This window comes from Natrix helvetica (genome assembly GCF_964273705.1).
Source record: "Natrix helvetica genome assembly, chromosome: 1".
NCBI classification, from domain to species: Eukaryota; Metazoa; Chordata; class Lepidosauria; order Squamata; family Natricidae; genus Natrix; species Natrix helvetica.
Window position 1 is genome coordinate 215,041,210 of NC_138548.1, and position 23,164 is coordinate 215,064,373.

The 23,164-nt window shown below is 43.5% G+C and overlaps 1 protein-coding gene across 2 annotated transcripts in view; it reads right to left on the bottom strand.

Annotated features, from left to right (window-relative positions):
• Window positions 1-1,772: 1,772 nt before the first annotated feature.
• Window positions 1,773-23,164, bottom strand: part of HOXC11 (homeobox C11) — a 28,276-nt gene continuing 6,884 nt past the window's right edge. Inside the window, exons 1-2 of one of the 2 annotated variants that reach the window (XM_081935342.1) lie at window positions 4,687-5,703; window positions 1,773-3,170 (exon numbers count right to left, since the gene is read on the bottom strand). In XM_081935342.1, coding sequence (XP_081791468.1) covers window positions 2,938-3,170; window positions 4,687-5,392 — 939 coding nt within the window. In that variant the 5' untranslated portion in view covers window positions 5,393-5,703 and the 3' untranslated portion in view covers window positions 1,773-2,937. Of the gene's footprint in view, window positions 3,171-4,686; window positions 5,704-23,164 lie in introns of those variants that run through there. The other variant, XR_014173774.1, reaches the window with a different exon arrangement.

Here is a 23,164-nt window from a genome sequence, read left to right on the forward strand (position 1 = left end):
CCCCGCCGCCGCTTTGGAAAAGGAAGAAGGGCACCTTGAAGTGGCGCGCCATTTTGTTTTCTCAGTTGCCAGGCTCGCTATCTTTCTTTCTTTCTTTCTTTCTTTCTTTCTTTCTTTCTTTCTTTCTTTCTTTCTTTCTTTCTTCTCTTTCCTCCCTGCCTCCCTACACAGTTGTACTACCTCCCCCCTCAGTTTTATAACCTGGACTTCATCAGCCTTTCACTATTATTTTGGCTAGTTGTGAAATAATCATCTTCATATAATCATCTATAAGGCATCTTTATATTAAGCACATGTACAGACTTTCTGAATCTTTGAGGGAGTTTGTTACTTTGGCGTTGGGGGCTCAAGCGCTTGCTGGAAAGAAGACGATCCCAAACAGAACAGAGAGAGAGCGGGAGGCACAACATTTCCCACCCAGTATTTTTGTGAGCAAAATAGTTGATAGACGGGCAGGCAGATAGGCAGATAGAGAGAGATAGAGATATAGGCAATCCTTACCTCATCTAATAGAAAACATTTCTGTTCAGATAATCCATCCTTGCTTCACGATGAAATTGGAAATGGATCTAACAAGCAAGCTAAAGTTTCTCACCCGTTTTAAACTTGAGCATGTATTTGCGGATGTCCCCATAGTTTGATGAAATCCCAAAGGTCTCCTCGAAGTATTTTAATTGAATATAATCTGTGTTAACAGTTTATCAGCCACTGTATGAGAAAACATATTTTGAGCTCAGTTATCTCTTTATCCAAAGACTTAATACTTTCAGGCACCGAAGGGAAATTATATAAGGATTGGCCAAGGTTCAGTGGCAAATGTAGGGCGAAATATTAGGCTCCACGTTGAAAAATATTAGGCTCTTTCCTTTCTTCTTCCCTTTCTCCTTGTTTGTGATACTCCCTACATCTGCATAATTAAAACATGCATAAAACTAGTAAGGCACTTTCTTCTTACTTATCTTGTATTTGTTAGCAAATTGAGCAAGGGCGGGAGGGGGGCTTATTGACATGCAAACATAAGATTGCGCTCCTGTCCCGCGTCCTGGGGTTGAACTTGTTTTGCTTAAGAGAAGGAATTAAGTACTTGACTTTGTATTTGCGCCTAACACAAGGGGAAAGGGGGTGGAAAAGGAGTGGGCGAGGTACTTTATCCTTGGCGTTAAGGAGAATTTCGACTTCTTTGTTGAGGCAGACAGAAATGCGCTCCTTAAGCATCGTCGCCCGTAATGACATTTGGGGGCGGGAAATATTGCAATATTGCTCATTAACCACCATTTCAGCATATTGCAATATATCATTGCTGCAGGAGTAGGGAGGGGGAAATAGTGGGGGAAGAGAGAGAAATAAAGAAACAAAAACATTACTAGATGGGACAAAGACATCTGGAGCCAAACATAGCGCCCCCCCCCCGCCCCTATTCTTGGGCCAAGAAATGTCTATAAATGTAAATGCAGCGATGAAAAAAAACGATGAACTTTATTACAAATGTCTAGTTAAACACAGAAGGTTCCTATTAATGTGAGTATATACCATGCAGGATGTTTCTCTCTTATGTTTCTATACGTCCGCATTTGTATATATGCAAACACACTCACACACATACAAATGGGGATTTATTTTGCACAAATCTTTCTCTGTCACACAGATATCCAGGCCGCACGTGGACACCTCTCTGTTCTGGCATTGAAAAGTCCTGCAGGAAAGTGCACACCACACTGGCTGCAGTTTGTCTTTTAAGAGGGAAATACTAATAAAATGGTCAAATAAAATCATAATATAGAACAGCTTGAAATCTCTTTATTTGCCATAGAATTTCACAGAGTTGCCCTGGATTCAGTTCTTTACATACAACCAAGATTTATTTATAACTGCAGTTGCCGGTTGCTGGAGCTGTTCTTGTCCTTGTTGCTGTTTGCTGGTCTCTTGATGTCCAGAGGAGGGAGGGAAATGCATTTACACACTATTTAAGAGACAGTTATTGCAAATTTATTGTAGTCCATTCCACTTCCTCCCAGTCCACCCCACCCCTCCACCCTGACCCCCAGATGCAGAAACGGGACGGAGGAGAAAACTCAACCGGGGGCTTCCTGCATATGTATATATCACAGGTCTACGAGGGAATCAATGGAACTTAGACTATTATAGTGGCGCCAATTCTGGGAAAGGGGATTTAAATCAGTTTTCAAGCAGCAAGGCATGTTCAGCAATGGAAGCCCCGATGAAGTGTGTGTGTGCGCGCGTGTGCATGGCGGGACGGGGGTGGTGGTGGTGGTGTCGTCTAGTCATCTACACCCATGCACGCTTACCTACACACTCACCGCTCTTGCACATCTACCCACACACACCTATCCACGCAGACTCGCACGGAGCCTTCCTCCCATTTGAAGACTGAAATTCTTTGGGTAAGGAATGTTTTAGAAACCACGCATCAACAATCTGCGTGTCAGAAATCAGGGCCACCAGAAAGCGTTTTCGGAACAGAGCTCAGTAGGTTCTTCCAAAGGATTGGAGAAGAGGAAGAGATTTGAAGGATGGTAAGGAGAAAGGAGAACAATAATAATAATTAATAATAATAATAATAATAACAACAACAACGAATCGGATTCCCATTCTTCAGAAGGAAACATTCATTAGAAGTTCATAGAAATAGTCAGTCTTCTTCAAGGTTTAGGGAAAGGTAGACGGGACTATACAAGACTTTTTTTTAAAAATCATGTCCCAAACAGTCCCCCAAAATACAAATCTAAGGAAGGAGGGGGGAATTTAAAACTCATGGGTTGTTTCCAGGCTCCACTTGTCAAGTCAAACCGTACTTTGCCAACATTGTTTCTTCTTCCTACACAGAATACTTCAAGGAGCAGAGGGGTGGTTGTTGGTTTTTTTTTTTTTAATTTTTTAAATTTTTGTTTACAAAAGGGTAATAAAATAAAAGAAAGTTCACAACAAGGGGTTTCCCGAGAAATACTGCAGGCGGTCTCTGCTGAGTTTTTTTTCTTTCATCCTTCTGTTCTGAAACCAAATTTTAACCTGTCGGTCAGTGAGATTCAACATCCTAGACAATTGCAGCCTTTTCTCTTTGTTGATGTAGACGTTGAAGAAAAATTCCCTTTCCAGCTCTCTGATCTGGAATTTCGAGTATGGACATCGCTTCTTCCTCGTACGGGGGGCACCTTAAAGGGTGGGGGGAAAGAAAGCAGAAAGAGAAAATACTACCAGAAGACAGGAAAAGCAGCTGCACAAAGTAATCCCTGCAAAATCCTAACCTTTCTCTTCCCTCCTCCCCCCCCCACCGACCCCCAAATGAGAGCTCACTTGCACACGGGTCCTTCCACCGTACACACACACACACACACACACACACACACACACACACGTTTCTGCCAACACAACGTTCTGCAACATATTACAACCATGTGGATCGTCTTTCCCGCTCAGTTTTTAAAGCTAGGACAATTTGCCACCCTGGGCTTGGCCCTCGGAATAAGAGCCAAGAAAGAGTCCAGGCGTCTGCAATGCCGCTGGGAAACAGACTTTTTTCTTCTTCTTTTTAGTCTTGCCCTGTCCATTACCAGTCGGGCTCCGAGTGGAGCAGAAGTAAACAAGGCAAGCTCTCTGTTTATGCTTCTGGTTAACTGGAGTGCCACCCTCCGCAGAACCCCTCCACACACAGAGACGTTTTTCACGCACAAAGAAAATTAAAGCCACAGATCTTAAACCGAATCCCCGCCCTAACCTAAGGAACAGGGGAGAAAGGAAACACTCCCCCCCCCCACAAGGCACTCGAGTGGCAAATAAAAACCTGGAAGCGCGCAGGCAGCCGTACAATATTTTACCGTCCCATTCAGTTGTTATGAATGAAAATCGATGGCGTAAGGACACATGTCTGATCAATTGCTTCGATCCACGTTTTTCAAAGAAGAACATAAATGTGTACCTTATGCCAGGGTGTTGGTTGGGGGGGGGCGTGTACAATCTCTGAGATGTCCTGTCTTTGGGGGTTTTGGGGGGGAGGGGGACGGACGGGACAGAGGCGCGTGCGTGTCTGTGTGTGATTTCAGTGGTCAGCAAAGTACTTTTAGCAACAAAGTAAAACTGCTTAAACAAATGAAAAAGGGAATTTAGCCGGGGCTTGGAGAAAGGTCAGTGACATCTTGCAAGCAAAGCAAGGCTAACTTGTGCTCATGAGGTGTTGCTCTCCTCTGTGTTTACACACATATACAGAGCACACGTGTATCTTTAAAAAAAATAATTATAATTATAATCATAATCATTATCATATCATCTCGACTATCAAGCCGCCTGCGCCTTTCGGGAGGACAAGAAACTCTTGCTCTACCCCTCCAAAGCCCGGCCTCAAATCCCGTTAAAACCATCCCTATAAGTTCATGATCAAAGTTAATATTTGTCACCCCGGTGGGCTTTTCAAATCTCCCCGGCTGGGGGCTGGGGGGGGGCTGGGTCTTCGCCTCCCGTCTCCCTTTCTCTCCCAGAAGCCGTTCCCATCGTAAACATTCCTCCCGCTGCAAGACCCAGCTTTGCAGCTTATCATAAAATCCCTTTGAATGCTTATAAAACTCCACATAAAAACCTGGCCGAGGAAAAAAAAGAAAGAAAGAAAACCAGCGGGCTAGTTTTCCCTTCACCTTTCCCATTTACGGCCGCGGCGCTCGCTCGCTCGCTACCTACTGGCGCTGCTGGCTTTGCCGGCGTCCTTGTTGGCCGAGGAAGAGGAGGCTGAAGAAGCTGGGTTGGTGCTTTCCTCCTCGTCTTCCGGGTCGACGCCCTGCTCGCCGCGGGATGACAGGGCAGTGGGCTCGGCGGCTGCGGCGGCGGCGGCGGCGGCGGGGTCGCTCTCCAGCTTGCTCTGAGCCTTCTGCGGGCAGCCCTCGAGCGGGTTCTCGGCCGCGCAGTAGGCGTTCTCGAAGAAGCGGTCGAAGCCCTGCGGCAGGACGCTGTTTTTGTTCACGCCGGAGTAGAAGCCGGTGGGCGGCGGGGGGTTGCCGCTGGGGGGATGGTGGTGGCTGTAGGCGCTCTCGTTTTTCATCAGCATCTCGGTCATGGTGGACGGCGGGAGGCAGTCCCGGTGCATCAGCTCCTCGGCGGAGTAACACGAGGCGTAGCCGCTCCTAGGGTGCCATTTATTGGAGGGGTCCAGCCCGTAGGAGACCTCGCGCACGGGCTGCACTTGGGAGAGGTTGGCGGAGTAAGGGTAGGAGATCTGGCGAGACGGGGCCTGGGGCAGGAAGGAGGAGACGGTGGAAAATTCGGGGACGTAATAGGTGCAGCTGGGGAGGTAGAGGTTAGAAGCGCAACCTGCCCGCTCCCCGAAGTCGCCGCTCCGCTCCTTGCGCGACTGGGAGCAGAAGTTCCCGAGGTTGACCGAGTTAAACATCTTTCTCCTTTTCTCGCTCCTATAGATAGAGGTTGGGGATCCGAGGTGCAGAGGGGGAAAAATTTGGGAAGGCGAGATGACGCGCTATCCGTCTTAGTCGCGCTCTCCGGGACACGTGATCCAAAGTAGATATTGCCATATATCAGTTTGGAAGCACTTGGAAGCGTAGGAGTGGTTCACTTAGGTAAGATCTCAGAGGTTCAAACGATTGGTTTTCAAACACCGCAGAAACATTATGAAAATCAATCGCGGAATTTTGTGTTGGTTTTTTTTTCTGCCAGGCACACACCCCTCGTCAGCATGCAGAGCGGGCGCCAAGGGATGGCTCAGGAAGTCCTCTCTTCCTCTTCCTCTCCCGTTTGGGTTTGGCGTAAAAGTGGTTCGGGTGGGGGGGATTCCTATGTGGGGTAGCTGCATGGGAGTGAGGGGTGGGTGGGAGGGTCTATCCACGGCTTTAACTGTAATCTCCCCCTCGCATGTGTGTTCCTTCCCATGCTAGTCATATTTTAAGTGCTGGATTATCTCTCCCCCTCTTTTCCTTTCCCCCTTTAATGGAGATTGAATTACTAGAAGCTCAGAGGAGAGGATAAAAATTCTTCAGCAAGTTTTTCAAATATTTCTCAAGGTCTCCATTTGGGAGTGAGACTAGCATCCACATTCGCTCTGTGTCTTGCCCAGAAGGGTAGGGAGACAGAGAGAAAGGAGGGAGCAATTAGCCCCTGGCCTTCCCCATTGATGGATCACCTGGTTGCTTTAGCAGCATCTCAGGTAGGCAGAAATCACGGGGAAATCTCCTTTGGCAGCCGGAGGGGAGTGTTGGATGGTGGTGTAAACTTTAAAACTTTTGCCAGAGAGGGAAATCCAAAACTGGAATCTAGTTGAGGCCTAAAGGAAAGATTAGAGTGAGCCCAGTATGAAAGAGGCCAGCTCAAAAGGAAGAACCAATGATTTAAGATAAGGACTGATAAAGGATCAGAAGCCTGTATATATATTTTTTAAAATGTTTGGTTAAATATTTATCAGGTAAGAGAAGTAGAGTGAATATTTAATGCAAGTGTTTATTGTCAATCAATATATGTTCGCTGTGTCTTGTAAATTTATTTGGTCAGCTAAGTTGGGGGAGGGATGTGTGATAGAAATTAAGGAGTTTTATTAAAGTCATTTGTCCTTGTATCCCGCCTTCGAATATTTTTCTTCTTCTTCTGTATATCACACCACGATTTAAAGTTGAAAGAAGATATATTTAGGGAGCGTGTGCCGTTATTGACATTTCCAGTGGCTTTCAAACAATAGTTCTCTTCTCCCAATATTAATTCAGGAAACTATGATAAAAGATATATAAAACACCTGGACAGTTGGAGGAGGTGACTCATATATCCATAAAAGCATCCAAAAGAGATGTTTGTTTTAAATTGAACATGGACTTGATTTGCTGCTTAAAGTAAAATGAAGAATATACACATGTATTTAGATATTGTCAAAGCTGCAGGCTACATTTGTTTACTAGAGAGAGCCGAGCTGTCTAATATTCTCTTGCCTCTTTGTTATTTCCCCTCTTTCTCCTCCCCTCCCAAGTTTTATGTTTATCTTCTTTAATTTACTTCTTGCTGATTCTGTTTGCTCCATTCTGTTCTTTCAGTCTGTTCCAGCGTTGGGCAGCGAGATGGCTTGGGAGGAGGGAATTGCCTACAATTTTACTTTGTTTAGATAAAATCCTCCTGCCTTTATTGCCGTCACTGGCTCCACTTTTGGACAGTTTAAAAGCCCCATAAGAAAATTCATTTAGTATCAGGAGAGTAAAAATGACTTTAGTAGTGATATCCTGTGGATACATGAACTAAATTCACAGGAAGAAATCCAGACTTGTAAGTAGCCAGTTTGGAAAATAATACATTACGAATGTCGTCTGTCCACTGTTTGCAAGAGAAATTTTTCCTCTGTGGAAGAGAGGCTGGCATGAATCTTTTAAAATGGACTTCTAATAAGGAAACAGGAAAAAGAAAAAATATATATGGCCTAATTTGCTCTTCTGATTTATTTCCACTGATGTATTTTGATTGGGATGACCTTCCTTTTCTTTCAAAGCAACAGATAAGGGCAAGTTGGCATGGCAAACCTGGTTTGCAGGGCTATTTTTTCTGGGAAGAATTCAGCATAGAGCCAAATGGAACTGCCGTTAATAAGCAAGCTACTTTACAACAAGAGACAGATCAGCTTGATGGACCATATCTCATAAAAGACCAAAACCTTGTTAATGCGAGGGGTGGTAGCGGTGGTGGTTAGAGGGGGGGGGGAGAGAGGGATGGGATGTGGACCGAAGTGTCCTTCCCAGGGTGGCACACCTGGCATTGAGGCATGTCATCTGAAGTCAAGATGGCACCATTGGAAGCCTTTTCTATTCAGAGCCTGCATTGATATTGTAAAAGGAGATCCCCTGTTAGTTTATGCCAGTCAAAAACCAGGAGTCCGCTAGCACTTTTTAATCAAATGTGCCTGTACATGTCCGAAAGCGTGCCACCACATACTTTATTAGGGACCTTTCAGGATAAGCTGGGGTAAAGCCAAGAGCTGTGGGGCAGATGGTCTGTAGCATTTCCTAAGCCAAAGGATGACAACTTTCCTTCAGTGCTGCCCTCACTCCAGATTTTAGTGTTGGGCTGTTTTACAAATCTCTTCCTCTGGACAAGCAAATTTCCCAATCTCGCCAGACACATCCACGTTCCCCTGTCATTTGAGGGCACCCCCTGTGCTAGGATGAAAAGGACGTCCTGTGTTTTGCCATTGATGCCAATCTCCATTTCTTCAGCCTTACTTTGAGGAGTTGGGAGCCTTCCTTTGGTCTCTCCCAGCTGTCCATTAAAGCATCAGGGAATCTTCCCCTTGCCTTTTATAGGGTAATATTCATACGTACAGCACACTATTAAAGGTATTGTTTACAAGGCTTATTAATCCCTCATCCATTCACACCCTCCTCAACCCTCACACCCCTCCAACACTCCGAAACCTTCCCGGGCGAAGATATTTTCCGTGAGGCTGACTGGGAAAGATGCTCCATTCCACATCTGATCCAAAGGCAAGTGTGTTTGACCACACACCCCCTTTCCCCCCCTCCTCAGTTTTGTACTTGGGGTAGAATTACTTCCCCATTTTATTCAACTCTTTTGGTGGTGGTAGTGAACAGAAGAGATCTAAAGGTTTGTGGCTTAAAAGTATGTGGGGCGTAATGTCTGAGGCTCTTTCCTCTAGGTGTGTGGATAATTTACTGCTCTTAATAGGTAGATATAAGTTTGAACAAGCCCAGCGCTGTTGCCTGTTTTAATGCCCGGTTTAAAGTATAGGATTTGTCGGCTTCCTGCGAAGAAACACGGAGAAGACAGCTGTGGAGCCCTTGAATTTGAACCACCAAAGTCAGTTCCCTGACTACCATAAAACAGAAGAATGAAGGCTGGAAGTCTCACATTCCTTTTGGTTTCCACTTAAACAAAAAAAAAAGGAAAAGAAAAGAAAAGGGGGAAAAAAGGAAGGGGGGAAAGGCCCAGTGCACATATATATGGCAAATAAACTGCAAGATCCGCTGACTGCTTTCATCCTTGAGAGATTTTATTTTTGCAGCCGACCAAACTTTCTTAGGACACCTTTTTAATTTTTGAAGAAATAAAGGACAGTGTGATGCAAATGTTATTTGAAAAGAGATCTGGTCGCTCCTCATAAAATGGGAGGAAGAAAAGGAAGGAAGGAAGGGAGGAAGGTGGAATAAAAAGAGGAAACAATTCTGTCATTTCTCAAGCCAGGCATCTTGTATGCAATTAAATGTGTATATCTACAGCCAGCTGGTTGTTTATGGCTCTTTCAATATTGCATTGCATGAAATTGCTATGTTAATACAATGGTGCATTTCTATTCTCTCCTGCCAATTCATTTTCTGACCTAAGGATGAGCCTGCTTAAACACATGTTAGCCGTTTTTATTTTGAAATTATTTTTAAAGGCACAGGAGTGAGATAGTTCAGCTGGGATAAGACTTTCTAGAAAACTTCTTTCTTTTCTTTCTTTCTTTCTTTCTTTCTTTCTTTCTTTCTTTCTTTCTTTCTTTCTTTCTCACCAACATCAGCCTTCAAAGAAGCAGGGCCCCGTTTTCCTTGTAGCAGGCTGGGCCAAAGAAATGTTAAAATCGCCAGAACGGCCAGACTTTAGTTCTGAGGTTGTTTATATATGTTAAAGGAAGTTGAGTCTGACCCTTAAAGCATGCAGAGGATGAATTTGGGCAGGAGCTAGAAACACACACGTGCTGCCAGTAAATTGGTCTCTCCAGGATAGCGAGAAAAATAAATAAATTCATGTTCTCCTGTATCTATTTCTATTAACTTCGCACTCCAATCTGATAACCTTTTTTTTTTCCCTCCAGAGTTCTTTGGTTGATATTAGCAAATGTGGTATGGAGTCTGTTTTGGACAAGGCACCTTAAATGTTATCCATTAAAAGGATTGTGGTCCAGTCACCTCTTCCAGCATATTAATCACAGGCTTTCAAGCAGTGCAAGGCAGAGTGCTTTTAAAGGGAGAAATCAGGAGAGAAGGGGAAAAAAAAGAAAATAGAAAGGGGGGGGGAGAAAACGCTGACCTTTTCAGCATTAAAAAAAACACACACACCTTATCGCCTTGCAAGCTTTTTCCTAGGAAATTCGAGATATTCTTAACACACTTCGTATTGCAATAACCGTTGCAATGATTTGGGAACCGGCACCGCTCGGCCTGCATTAAGCAGCTATTTTCTCCTGCCTTGTATCAGGCCAAATAACCCCCATTTTCGGACGCCTTTATGAACGACAGATCTCGCTGTTGCACTTCGAACTAAGGCCCAATGATCTCAGTGGAAGAGGCTTGCAAATAAATGAGTTTGGAATCACAGTCTGCCATTTGATTGCTTTTCTTTTATGCTGCAGTTTTGGCGCAGCAACAGAGCAATTACTTCCCAAGGAAAAAGAAAGAGAGAGAAAAAAAGCCAAAAAATAAATTTAAAAAGTCGAAGTATTTAAATTAAATGGCAAACCTTGCGGGTATTAAGAGGAAAGACTAGCTAGCCGTCACAGTTAAGGAACCGAGGACCAGAAGACAATAGCCACAAGGAGGAAGCTGTTGGGAAATATTGCCCTCCGATGTCAAAGATAAATTTAATTGGATAGGAGCCAGCCTACTAAAGATGACTTCATAAGCAACATACGGTTCCAAGATAGAAGGCGAGAGGCAGGCCGAAGCTCTTTCAGAGAGGCTGGATTGCAAGTTCAAAATCATGTGGACCCAATAAAGATAAAAGCTGATACCAACATCCCACATGCAAAGCCCACACTGAGCAGGGTCGTGGGTGGGTGGGGGGACGACCGAGAAGGAGGGAGGGTTGTGGTGGAAAGGAAGATGCTCACCTAGCAGTCCTATTATGAATGCATGCAGACCGCTGGCTGTGATCGGGTCAAGAGCAAATGGAGTCCCGGGATAGGTAAGAAACTCGGGGTTGTCTGTCCCCTCGGATCCTATGCATTTGTGTTTTTCCCTCTTCCGGGGATTCCAATGCAGATATGATAATACCAAAAAAAAAAAAAAACCTCACTTTGATACAGCTTTGCTTAGAAGTGAAAACCATTCGGCGCGCGCGTGTGGGTTACTTCCTCAGTAAGCAAACTTAACGTTCCATCTGCCTGGTAACTACGGTAGGTGGAAGAGCAGGCTCTGAGTTGACAAGAAACTAGTGAGTAGGGGAGGGGAGCATTTATGTATGCCGCACATACACACGCGTGGGCACGCACACACACAGACACAAACAGGGGCTCAAATACAGATGCTTGCAAAGCCACCTCCACTGGAATTTGTCAACAATTCATCTTGTAAGCAAGTCAAAGGAGATCTACCCATTCACCCATGAAATCTATTTTCAGGGTACAGAGCATCACTTAAAAAAATAATAATAATCGGGTTAGTGGTTTATGGGGGAAAAAGAAAAAGAAGAGGAATGAGGGGAGAGGTGTGAGCAGCATGTTCTCTAGTGAAACCTGTCGAAATCAGCCAGCGTGGGAAATCATATTTGTACAACAGGCAGAGAGAGAGAGAGAGAGAGAGAGAGAGAGAGAGAGAGAGAGAGAGAGAGAGAGAGAGAGAGAGAGAGAGAGAGAGAGAGAGAGAGAGAGAGAGAGAGAGAGAGAGAGAGAGAGAGAGAGAGAGAGAGAGAGACTTGCATATACACTCAACTTGCTTCATTGTCTCAACCAGGTTGAAAGGAAGGAAGGAAGGGGGGTATAAAACATTCTCTTTACAGTAAGAATATGCCATCTCTTTCAAGTTAGTTTCTCAGCAAATATCCTGGCACCAGCAGCCTTTTCATGAGGACTTGTTTCTTTGCAGGAGTTTGTGAGAGAGAGGGGGGTGGGGTGGGGGGAGTTGCTGCTGGTGCTGCTGCTAATATGAAGTTTAACCAAAATCTTCATCAGAAATATATTCTTCGGAGTTGGGCGTGGTGGTAAATATATCCACCCCTCCCTTTATCTACATACTTTATACTTTCTATAACTTTCTCTGTGTAGAGAGAAAGATGCACACAAACATTCACTCACCCCTTCATTTGTATGCTGCTTTGATTTTTTATTTTTTATTTTTGATCCACAGGCAATTCCGTTTTCATTTGACTTAACAAGGTCAAAGTAAAATCTCGAGGTTGTTGGGGGGGGGGTTAATAGGGGGAAACGCTAAAACTCTCCACTTGCTTCTCCTTTTCCTCCCCCCACCCCTTGGGCACACACCCTCTCGTGCACAACGTAGGTCAGCGAACTTAGAATCAACCCGCATTTAACTATAGAGCTGAACAAAAGAGAATGACCGAGAGAGGGAAAAAGTGACACTCTGCAAACCCAAAAACCGGTTTGGAGTTGTTGTTGTTGTTGGTTGTGTGTGTGTGTTTGTTTTACATTATTTCATTCCTGTGAAATACCCGTCTCTTTGTTTGCATGGGGCCATGTGCGCGTGCGCACAGCCTGTACTCTCTCTTTCTCCCCGAAGTGTGCGTATATCCCCCCACCCACCCCCAGTCTGTGTACACGCGGACCTATTGAAGAGGACCGTGAAGCTTCGTGGGTGCTGCTCTGGGTGTCAGGAGAAAGTGGGGCCGCTGAAGAACAAGTTAAATGAAAGGATTTCTTTTCTCTCCCCTTCCGATTTTTAAACATTTTGTGTATGGGGTGGTGGTGGTGATTTATTGTTTAGTGGGACATAATGCAACTTCTGCTGACGATTCTAAACTACCCTGTCAAATATATCCTTCAATATTTGCAAGCGGTGGGGTGGCGGCGGCTATTGAGGAAGGGAAAAGAGGGATGGGATTAATCCAGTCAATCACTTAATAATTGCCATATCTTGGAAAATGTCACAAACCTTCTAAGAAAGAAATCCCAAATTGACTTTGCCAGTGTTTAAAAAAAAATAGTACGGGGAGCTGGGCGGTGGCGGGGGGGGGGGGAAGCTTAAGAAAGGAGCTTAAATATATTGTTTCTATATGTCTATCCCTTCAAATGATAACAGGTAAAAACACACCACCCAGCCAATATTTCAGATCACCACCAATGATTTGGTCAGGATGGAAGCAAAGCTGAGTTTGTTTGTTTTTTAAAGACAGTAGAATTGGTTATTTATTTATACTAGACCTTAATGTCCTGATTTATGCATTCCATTTTAAACACTGTCATCTATCAAGCTATCTTAATGAATTCCTACACCCCTTTCAATAATTAACTATGCATCCACACAGTCAGTCAGTCTGTTTGCCTGCCTGCTTCTCCCCGGGGTTCAACGGAGCAACTTCTTCAAGATTATTTTTCCACTTTTGCATATGGGACAATAGGTTTGAAGGGTGGGGTTTATTAACATAGAAGTTTGCAAAGACCCACGTGTAATTACCGAAGAGCAGTATCTACAGATGTATATACCTCCTTGGGTTCCCCCCCCCCACCTTCTTTCTTTCCTCTTTTGCCTACTTTTAAATGCTAACAGTCTAAAGTCAAAACTCTAAAAATGTAAGGCCGTTGGAGTTTAGATCTTTGTGTTAACTTTGTGTTAACAGAATAGAGGTGTCAGATCACACAAGGAGGATGAGAGAGAGAGAAAAGGATTTTAATTTTTTTTATTCTGTCCATCTGTCTCTCTATATCAATAATCTATCAATAATCTATCAATCTATCTATCCACCCATCCACCCACCCATCACCATCTATTTTGACCTACCTTCCTTTTTTTCCCCTTTTTCCTTTTTCTTATCTGCTTGGCAGGACTAAGGAGGGGGGGGGGGTGGAAGTGCTTTGCGAGGTGTTTCCAAACTAACCAAGATGAAATCAAACCGGAAACACAAAATGGGAAGAAGTGTAAGGGGGGGGAGGGAGACACGGGTGTGTGTGTGTGTGTGATGAAACTTGTAAGGCACATCTGGCCTGAATCTAAGCAAGATACCAGAAACACACACATACGCTGCATAGATGAAATATGCTTTTGAAACCAACCGACTTGGTTCGTTGTGATTTCTCCTCAGTCATCCAGAAAAAAAAATATATCAGTGCCAGCTCTCAATCCTTGCCCAACCTTAGGTTTTTCTGGTGAACCAAACCATCCAAACTTTTTCTTCTCTCTCTATAGCACAAATGAGGCATGCTGAACTAATGATAACCATGGCTAAATAAACTTCCATGCATTCTATACCAGACTCTTAAAAAAAAAAAAAAGACGGGTTGGTTCATCAGGAAACCCAAACAGGCCAAGCCCTTCATTAAAACTAGCCAACATGCCACAAAACCTTGTTTCTTCTTTTCAGGAACTTTGGGATGTGGCAAAAAAAGAAAAAGAAAAAGGGAGGGGGACTCTCTCAACTTTGGTTCTGAGGAAATACAGCATAGGGAGCTCCAAGATTTAAGGGAATTTATGTGTTCTGGAGTTTGGGATTATTATGGGTTGTTCACATAGTCAGCCAGATGTTTCGACTAGATTTTGGCATTTTTAACAACCTATCCAGTCCTTCCTAAGGACCCTAGATAGACAATTGTTGATGTTTGATGGTGTTAAATGTTTCTTCGCAGATGTAAGCTGAGCCAGTAAAGCTGCCTTTTGCGATTGACTGTTGGTGTAGCATTATTATTATTATTATTATTATTATTATTATTATTATTATTATTGATAAATTATCACCGATACCATAAGTGTTCTCCAGCAATTATCTGGGAAACCCTTATGCTTTCTGCCTCTTGGAAACCGAGACAGAAAAAAAAAGGAAAGGACAGAGGAAGAATTTAAATTATGGGATGGCCTCGGGGGCTGTAATAGATTAAATCGAGCCTCTTTTGTTGGCCAAGTGGCTGCTGCCAATATTTCATAAAGGGTCGTATTGTTTCCTCGAGAGGAAGGTAAAAACCCAAGTTATCTTTCACACGCGGAGAACAGCTCGCCACTGGGAAGAGAGGAGAGGGAAGGGTGGGTGGGATGGAAGGGAAAAAGAGCTCTTTGGAGAGAGAGGGGGGTGGGAAATGAGCCGCTTGCTCCTTCACGCAACTTCCACTTTGCTCCTCTCGCTGCCGCTCTTTCCCCTCTCTTTCTCTCTCCAGGCCCCCCCCCCCAAAGTACACCTCAGATTCGGGGTTGCTTTTCCGATTCAACCTCAGTATTAAAAAAAAAAACCGCCCTTTCTTTCGCGACACCGATTCTTGGCAGGTCTCCCTCTGTAAAACGTTAGGAAGACGTCTTTGTCTTGGGAGAAGTAGAAGCTCGCGTACGTGTGCACCGAGGTTTCCACGCGCGCGCGTTTACAGGGAGTCTCTGAACGTGCACACGCATATTCAAAACTTCAGCGAATCTCTCCCCCCCACCCTCCACCTCCACCTCCCAGGCCCGCTTCCTAATCTCTTGTCCCGTCCCCCCTGCCCCGAGCCCTGCGTTGGCTTTGCAAGATGGAAAACTAAGCTGACTCACTCTTCTCCTCCCCCCTCCCAAAACCTTCCCCGCCTATTGCATTTGTCCCTCTGCTTACCGAGAGGTCGGGAAGAAACGCCAACGGGGGAGGCATTATTGAACCCTCCCGAGGGCTCTTCTTTATGAGGCTGGATTTCCTCCCAGGCAGACAGAGGTGCTTGCATCTGGGTGAAAGGAGGCTTGTTTCAAAGTCTTCAATCCATGAAGGACGGGGCCAGGGGAGGGGGAGAAACTTTCGGAGCCGGCCGTCTTCCTGAAGAGATCCCGGGTCTTGGTCCCCAGAAAAGGTTCTCTCCCCCCCCCTCCCCTCGTCCCTCCTTCCCTTGGCTTTCCTCTTGCGCGCTGGGACTTCGAATGTAACAGAAAGGGTGGGGGGGATTGAAACCCCAGGAGGAAAAGAGAGCGAGGAAGAGGCAGCCCATATGTTTACTCCAGTAAGAAAGACGAGGGGCAGTTGTGACAAGTCCCTGAAAATGGAGGAGCGCCGTCTACCATATAAGGTAGGATGCTAACTTGACCTTCACTTTGTAATGGCGGCCCCCGCCCACTGAGACAGACAGTTGTAAACAGAAGCCGCCTGGCAAAAGGGAAAGGGAGGGAGGGTGGGAGGGAGTAGGCCACAAAAATTGCCAATATCTTTGATGATTTGTATACTGCAGCAAGAGAGTTAATGTTTTCTCTAAACTCCAGCAGGAGAAGATGAATGGGAGAGAGAGAGACAGACAGAGAGAGAGAGGGGGAGGGAGGGAGGGAAAAAAGAAAGAGGGGCATGGAAGCCAACCAGCTTCTTTATTAAAAGCCTATTCAGAAGGGCACTCCAGTATTTGGCCTGGTTGATCCAACACCCCCCCCAGGGGGGGGACTCTTGTTGTTGAATGTGGCCTTGAAGTAGTATGTGTAAGGGGGCAGTGGAGTTGCAAGGAGGAGGGAGCTACTTTTCTTAGTTCAGCTTCAAATAGTTGAATGTCCCTTCATCAGTAGTGGGAAGCTTTCATACTAGTTTCAGTACCAGAGGCTGAAAAAGATGTTTAATGTGATAAGCAACAGAAGGGTTTGTGAATTTAAGCCAAACTGGTACCAAAACAAAGAAAAAGAAGAAACATCCCTCCCTCCCTCCCTCCCTCCCTCCCTTCCTTCCTTCCTTCCTTCCTTCCTCAATTACTTCACAGTTGTGGTTAAAGTTTGCAACTGAGCAGAGAATAAGATTAAATTTCATTTATTACACATCGAATATGGGAGTGGTTCAGTAATGAGGACAGCTTCACATTTGTTTGTGGGTGAGAGAAAGCAGCATAGGAATCGGTCTGCTTACTGCAGGGGTGTCCAAACTTGGGAACTTTAAGACTTGTGGACTTCAACTCCCAGAATTCCCCAGCCAGCTGGCTGGGGAATTCTGGGAGTTGAAGTCCACAAGTCTTAAAGTTCCCAAGTTTGGACACCCCTGGCTTACTGTATCTCTGAATGCCTGACACACATGACAAACACACACTTACACCCACCCACAAACATATGCCAGATATCCACAGAGAAAAATGTTGTCTCCCTTAAGAGAGAAGGAAAGGGGGCACACGGGGAAGATGCTAGATTTATTAGTATGCTAGATTTATTTAAAGACACTCTGTTTCAATGAATAGGGAAGGCTGGGAGACCCATTTCTTGGTCAAGATGAAGTAAGGCTATCCCAAATATATATATATATATATAAATGGTCAGTAGGATTTCTTCTTCTGATGTCAGGAAGGAAGGGAATTTAGGGAAGGGAGGGCCCACAAAAAGGCAGTATTATAACTTCATTGTCTCCTTTGCTGGTGTAGAGAGATTTATACTCTACTTTCCATGGGACTTCAATGCCTTTTGCTGGGGTTGGATCATAATAATAATAATAATAATAAATATTTATTTCTTAGCCGCACCCTCTCCCGAAGGACTCGGGGCGGCATACAATAAAACATATGAAATAAATATATAGACAAGACATACATATAACAAAGACATATACCAAGACATGTACAAGGAGGAGGTCGGCTAATGAATAAAATACAATGTTTAAAAAACCCCTAAATAATTGAATACAATTAAAATACCCAAATAAAAACCCATCAGGAGCGATATAGTTAGATCAAAGTTGAGCCAGGCCAGCTACTTGGAATAGGTGTCCTTTACTCCATTGGTTCAGGCACACTGATAGGGGTAAAGCAGCAGACAGAGATGCTGTTAGTGAAGTTGGAGCAGTGTGTTTGCATCCTGACAAGGTAGGCCAACATGCATGGTGAAGAGCAGGCTGGATTTGTAAGGTTTTATAAATATTCTTATTTGTGTCTGTCACCTGCCTCCATGACTCAAGTCAATGGGGGCTTCTGACCAGCCTCTCCCGCCACTACCACATTGAAACATACATTTTACAGAGGTATTACATGCATGAAAAAAGGAGGGTGATTCAGTTGGACACTATGCCAATAACTATGGATAGCGTCCTTGACATTCTAGCAGTTGCTGCTTTTCTTTCAAACCTCTTGGTTTCCTTTGGATTCAGAAGTAGTTTTATTCGGAAAGCAATAGCAATGAGATTAATTTTAATTTACAATAATCACTATTGGCAAGAGGGGCATCGACTTGCCTGCATTCTGGTGTGCAACAAGTATTGAGGGGGGGGAGGGGAGAGCAGTATTTCTTCCCCTGATTGTTTCTAAGCAGTGGCTGGATTAAGGCTCACTGGTACCCTAAGCACTGACAAATCTTGGTGCTCCTCTTCTTTCTACATACAAATCTTCTTGTATTTTTAATTTCTTTCTCAACTTTGTGGTGCCCCCTTTGGGCCTGGTGCCCTAAACATGTGCTTTGTCTGCTTAATGGTTAATACACCACGGTTTCTAAGGCTGATGGAAGCAGGGAAGAAAAAACAAACCGGTGGCCCTTGCCATGATAATTTTGCTTTTACAAGTGCTCAATGTAGGAATATCTCCTCCCAGACATTTTGGTTCTTGGAGGATTTTGAAGGGAAACCAAGGTAGCAGTTGAGAAGCTTAGCTATGCTGCCTGTTTCACCTTGGAGATGGAGGGAGGGAAGAAAGCCACACAAGGTAATATTCTCCTAAAGAGACCCTGATGCTAATAATAATGATGATGCCTGCATTTGGAGCCATTATTTAATATTAGTATTTCATTTCCCCCTTTTCCCTTTCATGAAATAATGCTAATGATGCATGATAATCATCCTGTTCACAAACCTCATAACAGATGAATTATCCTTCGTCACTGAAATAAATTTCCACATGCCCTGTAAATTATACACTCCTAGCCAATGAACATGTGTCTTGGAGGAGATAAAAGGAAGTCTTGGGTACCCCTGCTAAAGCTATTCTGCCTCCTCCTTTGCTCTTGGGCTGGGATTCTTAATGATCTTTAAATGCTGCATAACAAGAAAGGCATTCCTATGATTCTATTAAATGTGGGGAGAGGGAAGAAGAGATTTGTTTAAGCAAATAATTCGCTTTGGTATATTTACAATCAGCATTCTAGCCAAAGACATGAAAGGGTCATTTTATTTAAAACCTAGAAAGGCATTAAGATGTTCAGTCTTCTGAACATGCCGTGAAAGGAGTTTTTTTTTAAAAGAATACTTAATTATGGAAAAGTTCTCCAGGCAACATTATGCACACACTACTACTACTACTGAGAAGTAAATTAGCCTTAAATTCAAAGAGGCCTATTCCCAGATACAGGTCTGTGGTTTTATTTTTTTAAGCAGAAGACTTGGGCAGCTCCATTTAAAATATTAATGTACTTCTGAGTTAATGGAATCAGTGGTGCTGCAATATCTGATTTCAGGGAGAGAGATTTAAACACCTGTTTCAGTCTGCAGTGCTACTTGGAAATCGGGAGTCTTGCCTGGGTGAACTCAGTAGGCTTCAGAGTAAGTATAAATGGTTTATGGGGCTAACAACCACCCGACTGAAATCAGATGTTAAAGGACCAAATCATTCCTTTCAATTTGTCAAACATTGTGTGTGTGTGTGTGTGTGTGTGTGTGTGTGTGTGTGTGTGTGTAAGAGAGAGAGAGAGAGAGAGAGACAGAGACAGAGACAGAGAGGCAGAGAGATACACAGAGACAGAGAGTGAGAAGGAGAAAAGAGAGACACAGACACAGACACACACACACAGACAGAGACAGAGACAGACAGATAGACAGACAGACAGAGACAGAGAGAGACACAGAGACAGAGAAAGAGAGAGAGAGACATACACACAAAGAGAGACAAAGATACAGAGAGAGAGACAGAGTGAAAGAGAGAGAAAAAAGAGAGAGACAGAAAGAGAGAGAGACAGATACACACACAAAGAGAGACAAAGATACAGAGACAGAGTGAAAGAGAGAGAGAAAAAGAGAGACAGAGAAAGAGAAAGAGAGAGACAGAGAGAGACACACACAGAGAGAAAGAGAGAGAGATAGACAGAGACAAACAGAGAAAAAGAGAGAGACAGAGAGAAAGAAAGAGAGACAGAGACAGAAAAAGAGAGACAGAGAGACAGACAGAGAAAAAGAGAGTGAGAGACAGAGGGGGAGAGAGACAGAGACAGAGAAAGAAAGAGACAGACAGAGAGAGACAGGGGAAAAGAGAGAGAGAGAGAGAGAGAGAGAGAGAGAGAGAGAGAGAGAGAGAGAGAGAAAGAGAATATGTATCTCACCTCTATGGATAAACTTTATGTAGATTCATCTATTCTAAAGTAATTGCATAAATGTACAGAACAATGCAGTTATATTGACAGACAGCTGGGTATACATATTCTGACTGGGGCTGTTGTTCTAAGTAGGAGCAGTCTTGATTCATGAACTCAGCTGGCTAGTGTAATCACGCAAGGCTTTGCTTAAAAAAATAATCTAAGCAGGCTCTTATGGCTTCTGCAAGGAATACAAACAGGCCCATCTTTTTATCTTTCCTATCTTTTCATCTTTATTATCACTCTTGTTAACAACACCAGCGAGGCTTGATACATATATCTCGTTTAAATGCAGTCAACCATGGAGCCACTGCAGTTGGTTGCTACAGACGTATTAATTAATTTATTCTCTCAGCAGTAAAATATTGCTACGTCTCCCTCTGCTACCTACCAAGTCATATAAAAATTAGATTATTTCTTTAAAAAAAAAAACCCTCTTCTGCAGTTCATTAGGCTTTACCTATAAGTTTTCCGTTTCAAATGCTTTGCTTTAAAACTAATTACTCATATTCTATTTATTTCCCTGCCCCAAAGTATCAAAAAGATTCCAGGGTGGCATGGGTGGCATATGTTGGTAAGCACTGCTAATTATGCCTGCTCTGACTTTATGGAGTATTTATGAAGCAAATGCTTATAAAAAAGAAGAAAATACTCTGTTTTTTTTAAAGGTAAGCACATTGATTGTTGTGGCAGGCATCACTTAAAAAGCACAACACCACTGGGTACCTAACAACATAGGAGAGTTTCAAAGGGAGTTTGATTTTGTTTGGCAGGTATGTACTTTGGAATAAAGCATTAGGTTCCTCCAGAACCTGGGGATGAAGAGAAGAGGAAGCATAGCAATAATTCCAAAAGTCTGTCTTCTCTTAGTGATGTGTAGGGGGACACATGTGTGGATTTAAACATATGCACGCAAGCACGAATGCTCACACACCTTCCAGTCAGCATTGACTTCTGGTGACTATCTAAGACTAGTTCCTGCAGTTTTCTGGTCAAGGCCCTTTTTTTCTTGTCAATGTCTTTTGGAAGTGGTTTGTTCTTGCCTCCTTCTTAGGGCTAAGAAAAAGGGACTGGCTCTTGGTCACCCCGGGAGCTTTACATCTAAAGCAACACTGGAACTCATGGTCTTCTGATTCTTTATTTGTTCCTAGCTGGGCTAAAATTTAACTCAGCTTCTGACACAACTGAAGGCATGTGGCTATATTCTATGGGTGTTCTGTGGGTGTTCACTTTTTCCAAGTGTCTGTCAATCACTACTACTCCAGTGAGCTTAATGTGAGCTATTTCTGGTTAGGGTGGTGGGGCTCAGGATCTACAATCTTGACACCTGTGAATCAAGCTTGCCTGTCTTTAGTTTATGAATAAAGTTTAGTTTAGTTTAGTTTAGTTTAGTTTAGTTCTTTCCACATAAAGGTCCCTGGGTGTGAGTACAAGCTTGCTTTAGGTCTTCCAGACAGAACACCTGTGTTTAGAACAGCTGTGTCGGACCTACGGCCCATGGGCTGCATGTTATCCCAGACAGCTGGTAATATGGTCTCACAAAATAATAAAAAATATTTTAAAAGTAAAGGAAGTTTGTTATTTATATACATTAACTATATTACATATTTAATATGTGGCCCGAGACAATTCCTGTTCACCCAGTGAGGCCCAGGCAAGCCAAAAGGTTGGATGCCCATAGTCCAGTTGGTACTATATCACTGCAATCCTATGTAGAATAATCAGAGATCAAGCCCTATGGACGAAAGTTTGTACTATAACTATGTTGTCTTACTGAATGGATGGGGCTGCTTTCTGAGCGATAAGCCCAGATTGCATTGTTGAGTTAGGAGCAAAGACTCCTTAAGCTTAGTGGATTTTGCTTCTGAGTAGGCACTTACAGGACTGCATAGACTCAACTGGCAGCACAATAATAACAAGGGTGTAGTTTACCTTGTTATTACCTATAAACTTCGTTTATCCTCAAGTCTGTCTTCTGCTATGGGCTATACGGTTAAATAGGAAAAGGAGCTTGTAGGTGCCTAAGATTATTTTCTTATCCTCACCCCTCCACCACACACACACTGGACATTTGGAAAGAATGCAGACAAAACTAAGCATACCTCTAATTTTAATGGGCAAATTAAAACCACCTGTTTAACCCTTTGAAACTAACATCTATTTCATATATATTGTACATCACTTCCCATCGTTGCCACCTCAAAACAGCATACAAATTATTCTTTCATGCATTCTAAATATACTCCTCCGGTTCCCACTATACCACCTTTTCTTCCTTCCTAGGATGATGCAAATCCCAGGATTAAATTCCATTAAAGTGGGATGGAGGCTAATATTTTTAAAACCGTAGTTGAGTGGTGTTGATTGCTGCAATTAACAATACTACAGTACTGCTATTTAATTTTTTGTGTACAACTATTTAGCAGTGACATGGTCAAAGAAAACGCATTTAGTATTTGCATACATTCACATGTCTCTTTAAGAATCATCATCATTTTCATCTTCATCACCACCACCATCATCCTCTTTGTATTCATACAGCCCAGACTTAATTGTGCCTTATTCCTATCTTCTCTTTGAAAATGGTTACGTGTGCATATACCAAATAACTTCAGCCATTTGCTTATTGAGCAAAGGAGTTTGAAGTATACATGTGTATATAAATTTTGGAGCAACTTAAAAGTCAACTGCATTGTATTTTCCATTTTCTCCACAGGTTCTCCGTTCTTTCCGAAATGCCAGAGACGCAGAATGAGACTCCTTGCACTGTTCTTTTAACGTCACCACTGGATCAAAGGCTGAAAGCTGGGTCCTGGGTCTTCCAAGGAGCTCAAACCCAAGATATGCCAACTCTAAGCAAATCAATGCTCCTCATAAGATACCCTTACATTTCAGGAGTGCCCTAGACAGTATTTCACTTTTCTTTTCTGCCCTGAACACGTTGCAAATTATCAGCAGTTTAGACATGTGGATTCCAATTTGGGGTTGTCAAAGCACAAGGATGAGACGATTGGACTAGCTATCTCCGTAATTGCCCCCCCTTTTTTTGTTTGTTTGATGGACTG